Here is a 15,495-nt window from a genome sequence, read left to right as displayed (position 1 = left end):
CCAAACTCTTAACATGTTTATGAAACATATCTACTTAGTTTACAAAAGCATGAGGGTTTTTTTCCAACATATCCCAGTATTATAGATGTCACAAGGAGAAGAACGTACCTCACAAATCTTTCTGTCAGTTGGTTTACAAAATCAAATATTTCGTGCCAGTTCTGTGCTACACTTCCAGATCTGAAAAGAAAGCAAAAGCTATTAGTAGGCCTTATTTAAGGAAAGCAAGGAGGATGACAATTTCAGTGAGAAATTAGCCAATACAGCACTCTGCTTTTCGAATTATTTCAAGTTAGCACCAACCCTGGCTCATGGTGGAACTTGCTTGTGATTTTTTGGGGGGGTTGTCAAGCTAAGGCATGGCAAACTGCATACATTAAACAGCACACCAGATGGAAAAAACACATTAATAACTTCTTGTGAGGCCCAGCAGCATCAGTTCAAATAGCCACTCTATCAAATCTAAGTCTTTCCTCTTCCCACTCCACCCGAAAACGCGGAGCATGCCGACGGCGATCTGTTATGCACAAACTTCCCCACGAAAAACATGATCATCAACAGCTGTTGAGGGGGAGGGGTGGCAGACGCTGCCTGTTGCTCGGGATGCCTCAAAAATGTCCACCGATGTACTTTCGGGCGGAACACAGACCTTCGCTAAAACCCTGTTCCCCGGAAACTTCACAATATCCACGGACACGGGTGGCGGGGAAACTAAACCCACCCCCGACGCCCCGACCCCGCGACTCTGCAGCGAGGGCACCGAGAGAGCCGAAAACTTTCTGTGAGCCTCCCCACCACGGACGGTACAGCCCAGCCGTCGGCTACCGACCCCCGTCCGCTGAGCGCCCGCTTCCACCGCCATCGCTCTCCTGGGCAGCCGTTACAGCCCGTAACGGCCGTTACGGCCCGGAGCGACCGTTACAGCCCGTAACGGCCGCGGCGGCGCGCACACCGCCACAGCCCGGCTCCCCTCGGCCCCGCGATGGCTCCAACGGCCGCGCGCGGCCGGGAACAAAAGCCGCGACCGGAGAGAGGTAGCGGCCGTGCCGGCCCCCCGCGCTCGCCTTACTTGTCCAGCACGAAGTACATGTCGAAAGCGCCGTGGCACGACGGCCCCTCTGGAGCCGGGGCGGCGGGTAGCAGTGGGGGCAGCAGCAGCAGCAGTGCCAGGCAGCGCGGGCCGAGGCGCCCCCGCGGCACGGGCCCCGCCATGGGGCTTCGGGACGGCAGGACGCAGCGGCGGCGCTGAGGGGACGAGAGGGCCCGGCGCTATGGTCCTGCCGCTCTGCGGGCGCGGGCGGTGCTGAAGTGGCCGCGCCTCGTCCGCCGCCGCGGCTCGCCCGGCCTGGCCCGGCCCTCCCCGCCCGTCAGTGACGGCGGCGGTGCCTGAGGCGGGGGCCGGGTCCGGGCGGGCTCGGCGCGCCCCTCTGCGCCTGTGTGGCGCGGCCCGCCTCCCCTCACCCCCACGGCTGCGGCGGCCACCCGCGACTTCGGCAATGGCGACCTCGCGGCGTCCCCGTGTCGTGTACCCCCCCGCCCCGCTCCACCGCCCCAGGCACCTCCCCAGCAGGCGGCGGCCTCGCTGGCGGCCCGCGGCTGACCCCGGGTTCGCGTCCCCGGCGGCCGAGCCCCGCTGGAAGCCTCCCCCCACCCCCTGAAAAGGTGGTGCCGGGGCAGGCTCCCGGCCGGAGCGAGGACCAGAAATGGCTGCTTTCCGTATGATTCTGTGCTCTCCTCTCTCGCAAGGCCAGCCCAGCTTCGAAGAGCAGCGATTAGGAACCGGACGGAGAGAGAGGACTTTCGGAGGTGTGAGGGCTCGCCGTGCAGCCTCGCGGGGCCGAGACTCCCGCGGCTGGATGAAGCCCACCCGTAGCCGGGGTTCGCCTCGGTTTGTGCAAATTTTAAAAGTCCACAAGAGCTGACAAAACTGTTTGCAACGTACTAGAAGTACCTTATTCCATGCTGACAATGAAAACTCATAATTAAAACAAGACCTGTGGCTCTCCAAGCTTTTCTTACTTTGGGAGGGCAGGCATGTCGCCTCATACATTTCTCTGAACTGCTTCCTCGCTGGGATTTGATGCTCAACCTATCCATTAAGTCACTGTGTGTCAACTACCCCTATGAGATTTAACTTTTTTTTTTTTTTTAATGAATTATTAAATCAGTTGTTCACTTTCTGAGCGTTCATTTTAGTTGTTTGCCGGGGTGCTGAACATTTTTCTAAACCAGCAGCCATCTAAAAAACTGTTGCAAACCATGCTGCCATGCAAGTTAGCCATTTTCTACAATATATCCAAACTGTTGCTCTGGGACTGTGCATGTGGTAACCACCAACACGTACTGATTTACAATAGACTTCGCAAAACTAAATATAGAGCAGACATTTGGTTTGAAGCATAAGCTGGATCCTTCACAGTAAACATGAGGCACTGTAGAAAGCGTCACTTTATGCTGTGAGAATATTATCTTTCAGATTTTTCCATCTGTGGTTTCAGATTTTCACAGGAAGTTCAAATGTGCTTAATAATCTTAAAATATTATCTAAAGGCTAAGTAGATGCCTGAATTTTCTGTGAAGAAAAATTTTAGTCATATGACAAACTGCCTAAACCAAAATTATCTTGTAAGTTAAAAATAAACATCTAGCCTCTATTTCTTTGTTTCTCTTCTGAAGTTTTTGCCATGAGTTCTATGTGACAAACAATTAAGAGGATCTGGGGGAAAAAAAAAAAAAAAAAAAAAAGATTATTCTTTCTTTCACCATTTTTGTGCCCAGTGCTTTGTTTTAATAGCATCTACTTTGAGCAGTTTGGATTTACAGTGGAGTGCGTTCACTGCTGCGATGCATGGAAGCTCAAGACACGGGGCTCTTGAGTACCACAGATGTCAGGAAACTTCAAGTTAGGCCCAAACTCAGGAGTGTTTCTCATAATGTGTTATGTTTTACTAGCAAAATAATTTGCTAGAGCTCTGAAAAGCCTGTCTCCCATTGTAACATCAGTCACAGGAGCAATGAGTCAATAAGGCTGTCCAGCTGTGGGAGGATAAAACAAAGTTCAGAGGTGCCCTGTGCCTTATGACAAAAAACCCCAAAACTTTTCCTTCAGAATCTGACAGTTCCGGCTTGCAATGGAAGTAGTCAGAGGGTAAGCAATTTACCAAGACAAAAATCCCCAGAAATTACTGATTTCCTCCATCACCTGCCAAATAAAGTATTCATGAGTCAGTATGAGTTTGTGACTGGCAGTAAGCTGTCATGGCCTTGTGGCTTTTATTAAATTCCTGTTTTATGGGGCTGTATAGAGGATATTACCTGGAACCCTACTATTTGTTCCCAAGATTCTCTTTTCCTTTTTCTCATAGTAAATATCACATTTCTTAGGCTGACAATCTTATTTACATTTCCCTTTTATCCTGCAGGGCATCATGTTGGCATTATACAGAGGTGATGGATGCTTCAGAAACCTCACTGCAAGAAGAGCTCTAAGTGTAGGCATTGCAACGCACAGCCTCCAAGTGCTGTAGCAGGCCTGATACACAGGGAATACAGGAGAGAATCTGGGCAATGATCCTATTAGGATTTATATAACAAATACATACATTTTCTAGCCGCACAGCTACTAAACCACAAGACCATGTCTTACAGCAGGTGGTCCTTCGTACTAAGAATTGAAACAAAGTGCATTTTTTATACAGAAGGGGTTACTGAAAGAAAGTTTTAAGGAGAAATGCATTGTATTTCTCTCTGACAAAAACTAAAGTGATGTGGCTATTTGAAAAGCACAGCTTATTGCAAGCTTCTGTGACAGAATGTCTGTTTTACAATGGATGTAAAAGCTGGTGTACTGCTCAGAAGAGTCCAGGCAGATTGTGCATCATTGATAGGTGAGAAAAATACACAATATGGGGGGGACTGGTATTCGTTATCCTTGTAGAGGATCGCTCAGTCAACATCTTTTTTCTTCATGCATGATAAAATATAAGAAGAAGAATCCTGTGTCAGTCACGCCAGCGGTAAACTGGCAAAGTTGATATCTTTAACATCCATCTTCTCCTTGTCACTTCCAACAGACAGCTTTGCCATGCTGAATTGCTTGTTGGAGCGACAGGACCCCACACAGAATTTTCAAGTATTTTCTTGTTAAATTGGGTCACAATATAGTCCCACTACTGTCAGATCAAACAAATTATTTCTGTTTTGCCTGCTGCAGACTTTTGAACAACCTCAGTCTTTAAACAAGTACTGTTTCTTATAGAAAGAATGAGGATAGCAGATTGCTGTCAGCATTCCCACGTGCAGTCTTGTGTCGTAGATTAAGCCTTGAACAAATTTAATGTTGAATATGTATTGGTTAGAATATATTTTTTCCTTTCTATGTACTTTCATGTTGCTCTCAGTGCAAATAAAACAGATTAAGTGGCTCTGTCGGGAAGTTGGAATGGGATGACTGAAAAGTGCTTTACAAAAATGAAGTATGTGAAATAGACACACAAAATCACAAGCACTTCGAATTCAGTACTGACCTATCTGCAAATCTTAGTCTACCAGAGAAAGTTTCATCTGCACATGACAGAATTGTTTTTTAACTAAGACAATGACCTAATGAGGATCATATGGCTCTCACAGGCCTTGTAGGTGAATCACACACATCATCTGCTCCAAAAAAGATCTTAAACCCCTTCCAGAGGAGCTGGGAAAGTCATAGTCAAAGGCAGCCTGCCAGAGATCTTCCATTTCATCTGATTTCCTGCCATCTTTGGATGATTTCCTGCAGGCGCAGAGCTCTGACCTGACACATCCGTATCAGAATGCCTCCTCTGTGCTGATCCAGTGCGAAGCTAAACCTCAGTATGATGCAATTTGGAAATTTCACAAAAGTCCATGGACCAACTGTGATTTATGTCAGCCGAAGATCTGGCTCATGAAGTTCTTAATGTCTTTGAGCTAGCAAGGCTAAAGGGTAAGTAAGCAATATTTTACAGTCCCCGTGGATGCATGAAACACGGAAGATTAAGGACCGAGCAGCCTGTGCTTTGACAAAGGCCCAAGAAATAATCCATTATATCTCAGAAACGCTGCACAGCGCCGGCCTCTCCCTCTCCCTGCAGAGGCGTGTGATATGGCAGAGCAGGATTCCGAGGCTTTCCAAAACAAGCTGCACTTTGGCCATCAGAGCTGCACGAGTCAGCCCTGAGCCCCAGGAGTGCTTGCCTCGCCTGGGAGTACGTGTCATGTTATCCAGCTGTTGGAAATTTTACTTCAAGTGAATGCGACCAACTGTTTTTGGAACAAGATATCCCTACCAGTTGGGGATCTGTGGTAGCCAGGGTTTGCTCATTTCTTGTTTCCAAGTGTGTGAATTCCTCTTTTAGTCTGTGCTTTCTGCTGAGGTGACAGATAAATCCAGCCTGTTTTGCCAGAATGGATAGATGAGAGGGAGACAGGGATGGAAGTACCTGGCAGTAGCTCAAAGCTATTTACATGTGTTTGGCTTAATACATACAATGGCCTGGGGTCTTCTTTTCCCAGTTCTCAGAACTCATTAGATGACTGTGGCTCACTCACCTCTTTCTCTTCCTTCTTCACCACCACAGAGCTGAGTAAAACTTACACTGCAGTGCCCAGCCCCACCAAGGCAGGCGTTTTTTACTATGTGGACATCAACACAGGAAGTGCAGTTCGGGGAAATGTGAGTGCCCTGACAACTGTTTATACACAAAACCATCAGAAAAACAGACTCATGGAGCTATGCGGAGAAATGCTGCAAGATGTTACTTAAACTGGACCCTTGTGCTGCTCCCTCCAGTGCGTATGGAGATGCTTATATCCAAGGAGCATCAATGGGGTGTCAGTAGCTTGCCAGTGTAGAGAGAAAGACCATGTTGCAGCAGAGGAAGGGGATTCCTCATGCTCTTACCTGTACCAAGGGACCAAGGCCAGTTGCAGACCTCTGCACCCACGCCATGGGAGTCCCCTAGTGGTTCTGTGTATTGGTTCCGCAACTGGAGTAACCACAGCTTCCCCTCACTCAACATCCCCTTGGTCTTGAGTGGAGCTCACACAAGGACCTGCTTTACAGTGGGTTTTTTTGCACCACAGTATTTACTGGCAGCCATGACAGCATGGAAAATAGAGGAACCAGGAAGAAGCAGTCTTCACATGCATTTGGTATGTATAAAGCTGACTGCATTTGGAGAGGCAAGGTAAAATAATTGTCTTCCAAAATGTAGCATACTTAAAACTTCTTGAAGTGCCTAATGACAACTGGTCCCTTTCAGACTTTTCCTACCTTTTGAAAATGATAGGGTTTTGTTCCATTTCTGTCCACTGTTCAATCTGGGGAAAGAAAGATGGCTCTGGCACTATTTGTCTTATGGACACATAACCCATAGCGAGCTCTACACCATAGGAAGAGACTGCAGTGATGAGTCTGTGCCCTTGCCATTGCAGGACCATCAGGTCATACACGTCCTGGCTTTGGAGGACCAATCTACTCAAGCAAGCATGTTCATTCTTTATGTCATCACCTGTCTCATAGCTGCATGGCATTTAGAAAGCTTTAGAAAGTGGACAGCTTGAGCCTGGCAGATTATAATATCCATCATAAGATGTAAGGCTATGCTGGATTTATGTGCTTGGATAAATGAACAGAGAACAACAACTCAGGTGGTGGGTTTTTTTTTTGGTTTGGGGGTTCTCACATGATACTAAAGGGTCATATTTTGGCTATGTCAGATTCACAAGGCAGAAAAGGAGCATTTGTACTTCTTTCAAGGATCCTTTTCTTCTGCTTGCAGCAAATACAGAGAATGAAAGTTACTCTAGAGCAGTGAAATCCATAGTCAATTAAAACAGAACACTTAAATGCAACTTAAAAACAACACAGCAATAGAAGCGGAAGTTTTCATGTGGAAGGTTGATGCACAGATGAACATAAGTTTACTGCCCAGTAGTAAACAGTACAATTTAAAACACATATGAGATTATACAACTTTCATTTTCCTCAGCACTTGCAGATGATTTCCCCACATGTGGGGATCCACCCACTCACACCTCCTTTTTGGCCCAGACTGGTTGGGAAGACCTTAGGCGAACCGTGTTTGTGCCAAACCAAATGCGGTGTATTTCAGAAGTATTATATTTTGAGTAAAAATCCAACCTGCCACTTCAATGTAACCTGGCTGTAAGCCCAGCCCTGCCCTTGGGTACTTTTTAATGTGGCAGCAGAAAGATGGTGCTTGGTGTTGGGAAATATTTTATCACTCGGGTGAGATGACCTCAGCAGGAGAAGAAAGGACCACTGGGCTTAGCCAAAGTCAAGCAGTGGGAAACAACCACAGGGGCTGCATTTCTATAGAATACATAGGGTCAGGAGGTCTTTGTTGCTTGTTAAAATTAATTCTGGTTGAGGATACCTCTGTACAACTGCTTTCTACAGGAGGTTCCATGATTGCCAGAGTTTTGGTTGGGATAGATTAAACTTGTGCGTGTGTGGCTGCAGTTCTGATTAACTAAATATTAAGGTTCAGATTTGTCATTCTGCCACATGCTACAGGAGCAGAGCAAAACAGGAGAGCTGAGGACACCCTGGTCCTTTTCACAGCTCCAGAGATGCCTGCTGAGAGTACAGCATTCCACTTCCCTGCTTCAAAGCGACATCTTCTGATAACATGGTGGCAGGCACCAGCCAATGAACGCTTTGAGACACTCCGAGCTGTATGAACCAAAGGACAGCAGTGACGCTGATATGAACACTTGAGCAGTTATAGCTTAAAACAGAATTTGACTCAAGGCAGCTCATAGGAAATTATTTTTCTTCTCCCATCACAGGATATAAACAACACATTGAAGTCTCATGCTTTGCAAAAGGAAAGAGAAACCAGGATGACTCCAGGTGTTATACAGTATGCAGTAGCCACTGAGAGCTACCTCCTGGAGGGTTAGCAATAAAAACCCTTTTGCCCCTTTACAGATGTAGCCTAGTGGTCTATGCTCATTCTGTAAATTAGTGTATACATGAATAAATAAAAAGGATAGCATTAAGTAACACAGGAACTCTAGTGTTAGTGTTCTGTTGCATGTATCATCCAGATGGAAAATATCTGCCTAGAAAAAGCTGGAAATTATGCAAGTTCAGAATTCCTGAAGAGTTGTTCCTTTCCAACATCATTAAACAATTTGCAATACCCACTGAAAATACGCAGAGAAACACAGGGAAAGAAAACCCTTTCAATTCCAGGAACTAGAAAACCTAAATATTAGCAATACGTTGGATGAGAGAAGCTATAAATGTGAGAGTACAGAGTAATGTCACTACTGTGTGACCAGAAGAGCCAGGGATAATATGTGGTACTCATTCCCAGTCTCAGCAAAGGCGGAGAAAGCTCCCTAATTTTTTTATGTGATTATTTGCTGCCCAGTTCCCTGTGAGTGGCACAGAGCTGTTTGTTTCCACTTTTTCAGATCTGTTTGTTTCCACTTTTTCAGAGCTGTTTCCATGTTTTTAGAGCTGTTTGTTTCCACTATACCCAGGTATTTCATTTCCTCAGAGGAAATGAAAACAAAGGAGGAAAGGTGGAAAGATTGTGCTGTCCTGGTGCAAACCATCACAAGGATAGTAAAAAAGGTGTGATAGTAAACATCAAACTCTCTCTCTGCCCAAGGAGGGTGCAGAGCAGCACTGAGAGATAACTTAGGCTGTGATTTTAGCACAACTCTAGAGTTGTAGTGACCCTTTTTGGTCTTCTCAGGAAATGACGACACAACTAGAGGAGATGGAGGAATGGAACTCTCACTGGAGAACAATGTGTCCCATAAAAAGGACAACACTTCCGTGAGTAGGTATATGAAGAAAAAAAAACATAAGCAGGTACAAAATAGCTCTTGATTCTGCAGCCACCTAGTTTGCAACAGTTTTATAATTGACTCCCAAGTGGAGAAGAATCAAATCCCTTCTAGGGTACATCCAAGCAGAAATGTAACTTTTTTCTATTTTGGGTTATAGTGGTTAAAAAGTGACTAATGTTTACCTACCTGGCCTGTCCTCTTTGGGACAGGAGAGGAGAAAGAGAACGTTATGCTGTGAAGCCAGGTTTTTATTTCCTAGCTGAGGAAAGAGAAAATAACAATTGGGAGGATAAATTATAACTGCTTATACTGCTGTTTGAGGGAAATTATGTAAATATTTATGCAAAGACAGCTTTGCAGGGCTAGTGAGCTGCAGCAGGACTCCCCCTGACAGCATGCACAAGCCACTGCTGGATCAAGAGCCTGAAAAAGCAGATGTGCCAATTTCCTGTATTTGATGATGATGGTTCCTAATTACACCAGAGCTGTGGCAATGTCCTTTCTTATGCATGACTCTTAATTTTGTTTCATGAAGTCATCTGTGCAGTGTTCTTCCGGCATGCAACCGTCGTCAAGTTACAGTCACGAAGAGCTTTGTGCTTCAAAACACCAGCAGGCAGCATCTGAAACCTGGTAGTGGTGTTTGCACGGGGGTTTGGGCACTGCTGAACAACATGCAGGCCACACACAGATCCCATTTGCCATCAGCATTATCATCATGTTAGAGTGTGAAACTCATTCCTGTAAATGCTGCTGATGTCCCGTGTATCTCCTTTAAAAATGGCTCAGTGAAATGTAAGCTTTTAAGAGACCTAGAGCAAGGATACACTCGCAGCTGGTTACCTACAGCTCCGTGTTGTAATAAAGCATGCCAAAACCCTGATCAAACATAACCCATTTTAGGGTCCAACCAAACGCTCATTGGGATTTGGGTCTGTTTCTTAGTTTTCTTTACCTCTTGTAGGTTATACTGTCTGCTGATGGGGGTTCATCTGCTGGGGAGACAATTAAGCAAGGAAGGGTAAGCTCAGTAGAAATTAATGTTTAGTGAGGCTGGTAGTTTGGGGAGGGGGAAGAATTTTCCACCAATGGGGTTTTTTTCACCAGAGGATATTTCCTTGATGGCATAATTGTTGGTGCTTTTTTAATCTTCTTTTTTTTTTTTTCCCCTGTGGTTCTTGGAGCACAGTCCCACTCCTTTCCACTTTTTCTGGCAGTATATTTGGATGTTTCTTTCTCCTTTTGTTCTCTTTTTTTTTTTTTTCTCCATGCATAATTCAAGGAGGGTCCCTAATTTTGGAGTTTGTTTATTTATCTTGTTTGTATAGATGGGGGCTTTTATAAGTTTGAAACAGGCTTTTGGGTTTGCAGTTTTTGGCAGTTTTTTTCTTGCATGGTGTTTTAAGGAAACATCTGTGGGGTTTGATGTTTTGGTTTTTTGGTTTTTTTTTAATTTTTCTCCCTTTCTGTCCCCAAGAAGATTTTTGTGGGATTTGGTAGTTTATCTTTTCATTAAGATTCTGCATTCCATAGGTTGTGGTGACTGCTCTGATTTGCTTCTGGGGCTACCTGCAGCCAGCAACAGCTGTTAGGTGTTCCCTGATTATGGGTCTGTGATTATAAAGGCTGAAGCCTGAGGCTTCCTTCTGGTTATCACCTAGGGGACATGATGTTCCTGCTGAGAGGGAGTCATGCTCCTGGGGTTCAGCACACAGTGATTTTAGAGGTTTGCAGAGCAAGAATAGGTAGAAATACTGCTTCAAGAAGGTGCAGTGGGGTTCTACAGGGTGGTTTGGTGGTCAGCTGTCCCTGAACCCTGGGTAGAAGGTGCTGGTGCTGGGACCCAAGTTGCTCTAAGGAAGACCCAGTCCCTGGCACAGGGGTGGCTGTGGCTGGGCCTGTGGAAGCCCTGTAGAGAAAAGAGCTGGAGGAGGAGGTGATGTGGGTGCTTAGTACCAGGAGGGGTAGACAAAAAGATGCCAGACCTTTTGTGGAGGTTTTCTGGAGGCCTGCATGCAGGTAAGCGCCAGGGCACAAGGGAGGAGAGATGGCTGGAGATGGAGCTGCCATGAGAGGTTGATGTAGGCTCCCATATGGGGCAGGTTGGCAGCTTGTGCCTTGTGGCAGCTGGAGAAAGTCTCTTTCTCTTCATTTGGGTCATTATGCCTACTATCCTGGTAGCAAGGGAGGGGAGTGTGGAGTGAAGCTTGCTGCTGAGCACGTAGGGCAGGGTGATGTTTGCTACAGAGTCCTAAGGAGGAGTCAAACAGTTCAGAGGACTGCTTGCCTTGAAACTATGAGCAGATAATTATGGCATAGCAAGTGTGGGAGAAGCAAAGTCTCCCCTTGTCCCTGCTAGCCCAGGATGCTGTGTGGGAATGCTTGCCTTAAAACTATAAGCAGATCATTATGGCATAGCAAGCATGGGAGAAGCAAAGCCTCACCTTGTCCCTGCCAGTCCAGGATGCTGTGTGGGAACCTTGGAGGTGGGAGTAATGCTGCAGTGGCTAGATGTGGGCTTTCCAGGGCAGAGGCAGGTGGGAAGGGTAGAGCAGAGTGGCCTGCCCTCCACAGGCAGGAGTGCTTGCAAGGTGAAGAGCTACTCAGGTGACTGTGTGATAGCCTGGTTGAGTGCCTAAGGTTGGGATGGGAGGTAGCACCATGCTGGGCACTGGCAGCAGGATGTAGGGAAAACTTGTCACCACAAAACCAGCTGAACACTGGGGCAGAGCAACCAAGGGAGATGCAGTTTGCACCCTTGAGGAATTTTAAGGCATCATGAGTCAAAGCCTTGAGCTTTGCTCTGAACTTGATGTTTACCATGCATTGAGCATGAGATTGGACCATTTGAGGTGTTTTCCAACCTAATTTACTGGATAGTTTTCCTTCTTTGGCTTAAAGATATTATGTGCTTTGGACTTAGAGAGTTTAAACTTGGTTGTGGCATTGGCTTCTGCTGCCTTGAGTAATTATAAGTTACTGAAAACTTTCCAACAAAAAATTCAAACTCCTGTCAAACCTTCCAAGGGGGCTGTGCTTGGTAAAAACCCAAATTCACAATGTAGCCTGGGATTCCTACCACAGTCAGTCTTCCCTCTGTCTGCTGTCAGAGTGTGCTGGGAAGGAAGAGGGCTTGTGGGTGTTTGCCAGCTGAGTCATTGTCTATTTACTCACTGAACCATACTGCTAACTCAGGCAGACGTCAGTCTTACTTGCCCTATTTGTGTGAATAGTTCCTCCACCTGTCTGGAAGATAAGTGGTGTTTTCTGCACTGGTGTGACTGTACTGGCCTTCAGACAGGAGTGAGATAGAGTTGATCTATCTTAACTGATATTTACATTTTCATGACTTTGAATTACCCTTCCCTCAATTTCTCAGCACTTCAAAAGAAGTTGAACTTGTACTACATAGCAAGTAGTACTAATGTCTTGTTTTCAGTAGTTGAAGAGATTATGCTTTTCTTTTCCTGTTGTTGAATAGTTAGGACAGAAGTAGAGCAGTGTTTTCTGGGATTCCAGATTTCAAGTGGTGGTGTTGTCAGAGCAGTAAATGCAATTGCCTACCACAGACAGGAGGGATAGTGTCTCTTCACCTAGAGACGAAGAAGCTGTATAAGTGTTTGATAATTTTGATGCCTTGAAAGTGGTAATTCTGTTAACCAAGGCTACTGTTGAATATACCTGTACAGATCAACTTAGCAGGATGCAGATAATGTCATACTTAAGCAATCATTTTGGGGAATATATGCAGTTGCCATACAGGAACAGTGGCAGGGAAAACATAGGGTACTAAACTGTCATTGTGATATTGCATTATTTTAGTATTATTTTTGGATATTTGTGGTCTCTTGGCTGAAAAAAAAAAAGGCATTATAAAATAAAATTTTGTTCAGTGAAGCTAAACAAGAAGCGAAATAGTTTATGGGAGCAAGGATGATCGTTCCGGTGTGTCTTTCCGGTGTCTTTGGAAAAGTAAGGCTGACCTTGTGGTTAAGGCTCAAAGGCTGATTGCAGAAAAAGACTTGATAACGTGAAAACCACCATTATTTCCTGCATGACACCTGGCAGGAAACTGGTCACTTGATTTTTCAGATTTCCATCTATGAGATGGTGACTTGAGTTCTTCTATTCCTTTACTGTCTGTGATGTTTAGAAAACAGTGCCCAATCAAGCCTGATCTCTCTAGGCTATTCTGTAGCACCATTAGCAATGTGCCCCTTGCTTTTAGAGGACACCTTTGTCTCCATTATGAGTATATTTCCTTGGTGATGTCCTGCATGCAATTCCTATGTGGATTTGTGTCTTCTAGAAAGCATCTGCTGTGATGGCTCTGCAGCATCTTGGCCTGAGCATCTCTACTCATACAGACTCCAGTGGGCACCTGCCCAACTCTCCCTCTGCCAGCAGAGAAAACAGGCTGGTGTGCAGGCAGCCAGCTGCAAGTGGGAGCTTACACTTATTTTACTGACCCGCTGTTTGCCTGGCTAGTCTGAGAAGTGCTCCTTGGTCTCTGCTTGGAAGCAGCTTTTGTTCTTGATTACAAGACCATCATAGCAAAAGATACTTGTTTTGAAGCATGAATGATTCTATGATTCTGTGTTCAGAGTGGGAGGTGCTTGAATCTCTACTGAGGATCTGCAAAGAAGATACCATTTAATTCACTGGCTAACTAATTTCCTGAGTCAGTGTGTGCTCACCTGGGTGACTCACAGACAACTTGCTTAGACATACACAAAGATGCCTTGTGGCACACACAAGCTATGCAGCATATAGCCCTTATCTGTTCCCTGCCTATACTGTGCTGTCCTGTTTCCCTCTGCTTGGGAGCATTTATTTGTTGTGGGTTGTTGTTTTTTTGGTTGGTTTTTTTTTTCATTTTGCTCATTTAGGCCTTTGTGCTCTCAACCTAGCTAAGAATTATTGGAATCAGCTGCACCTCAGGGAGTGAGCCAGAGTCATGATGGACTTGGGAAGGTACTTGGTCCACACAGACCAAAAGAAATGGGAGATGCTGTCAGCTGGGAAAAGAACAGGCAGATGTTTCAGTTGAACAGGGTTCATTTGGAACCAGTCTACTGCTCTGCAATTAGAGTTGTCACTTGCTTTTTCCACTTTTATCCTTGGAAACACAGTTTGTATGGGAACTCATTACCAGCTACATTTGTGCCAGCAATGTTTCTCCCTTCCAGGAATGCATTGCAGTCTCTGCCCAGGTTTTCAGTATTTTCCTTGCTATCTGCCTAGCACTCTAGCACTTCTTAATACTGAGGTAATATTAAGAAATGGTCAGTTATCCAGATTTTGGCTAGGAAAGGTGAATTGTGCATCCCTGTGTATGCAGAAGGGGCTGAAGTGTGCCTTACTGCATCATTTTGTTAGACTTGACATCTAGCTGGTAAACATTTACAGTGAGTTAGTCTTTCTGCGTGATGGAGGAGATGAAGACACAGTTCATAACAAATGTAGGTGTCAGCTTTTGGGTAGGATGAATTGCTCCTGCAGACAAACAATAGAGCGTAGGTTGCAGAGCCTGTGTGCAGGCATCAGCAAAGGGGGGTAACTGCCACCTGTAGCAACCGTACAGCTTACCATCCGTGCAGACAACCACAGATTCAGACTGTGTCCTGCTGCCACATTCTAGTCTGTGAAGCCACTCTACTGCAGTGTCTAGGAGCCCAGCTGTACCAGGGGAGTCACAGCAATGACAATAACTATTCCCATATTTACTGTGCACAGCACATTTCATCCTGGTAGGTTTGAAGTTACTTCCCAGGCACAGAGTGAGAGGCTGGCCATAGAGAGTAGCCACAGGCAAAACACAGCTACTCTGTGCTTGAAATGTGGTAACTGCTTATCAGCTCTTCAGGAAATAAGAAATACCCCCTGTAAATCATGTATTATAAATAAACCCTACGGGTTTCAACTGTCATTGGCTGTGTCACAGGAACCTTGATGAATGGAAGCAAAAAGTAAAGGTGAGTCATCAGCAAGGAGTCATCATTTTGTTGCTAATCTCATGAAAGATTATTTGTACATCCGGTCAAAAATCTGCTGTTTTCCATCTTTGTTTTTCTGAGAGAGGACTGACTGAGCATACAGTGTCCCCTTTTCTGGTCAGGGAAGGTGAGTTATGAAAGATGTGCATGTTATGAGCAAGTTTTAATAAGGACATTGAGCAGAGCTGTTGTTGTGCTACATGTTGTCTCAGCTGCCTGAAGAATGAAAAAGAATGTGGCTCTGAGAGATCTAAGTTTTCTAGAGATTGCCAACTGAGGTAAGTGTGCATTTGCAGGGCTGCGTTTCACAGCTGTGAAACCAGTTTCTGATAGCAAAGGTAGCAATTCTTGCTTGTTACTATTAACTTTGCAGTTTCACTAGTGCCTTAAGTGTTCTAGTATGGTCATTAGGTGAAAAAGTGCAGGTGCTGGATCCTGACAGCATGAGGGAACTAAGTTGGTACAGGATCCTGAGTACTTACATAAATCACCTAAACTAGCCTTCATTTTAAACTCTAAATCGACATAAATAAACCCCTAAGTTTCTCTAGAGCTTTTTGTTATGCTTTTTTCCACTGTCCTATAACTTTATAGAAATGCATGCTGCCTCTTTGGTGCTGTGCATCAAGAGAAAGTCCCCCATCTTTAA

General features: G+C 45.3%; 1 protein-coding gene across 1 annotated transcript in view; it reads right to left on the bottom strand.

Moving 5' to 3' along the window:
• ANTXR2 (ANTXR cell adhesion molecule 2) overlaps window positions 1-1,212 on the bottom strand; it is a gene marked incomplete at both ends in the record, with an annotated part of 117,664 nt that extends 116,452 nt beyond the window's left edge. Inside the window, 2 exons of the mRNA XM_080344362.1 lie at window positions 109-180; window positions 1,070-1,212. Coding sequence (XP_080200488.1) covers window positions 109-180; window positions 1,070-1,212 — 215 coding nt within the window. The remainder of the gene's footprint in view (window positions 1-108; window positions 181-1,069) is intronic.
• Between the last annotated feature and the right edge of the window lie 14,283 nt (window positions 1,213-15,495).

Source organism: Nesoenas mayeri, assembly GCF_963082525.1.
Source record: "Nesoenas mayeri genome assembly, chromosome: 4".
NCBI classification, from domain to species: Eukaryota; Metazoa; Chordata; class Aves; order Columbiformes; family Columbidae; genus Nesoenas; species Nesoenas mayeri.
Note: the sequence above shows the minus strand (reverse complement) of the source record. Positions and strands in the feature narration are given on the sequence as shown.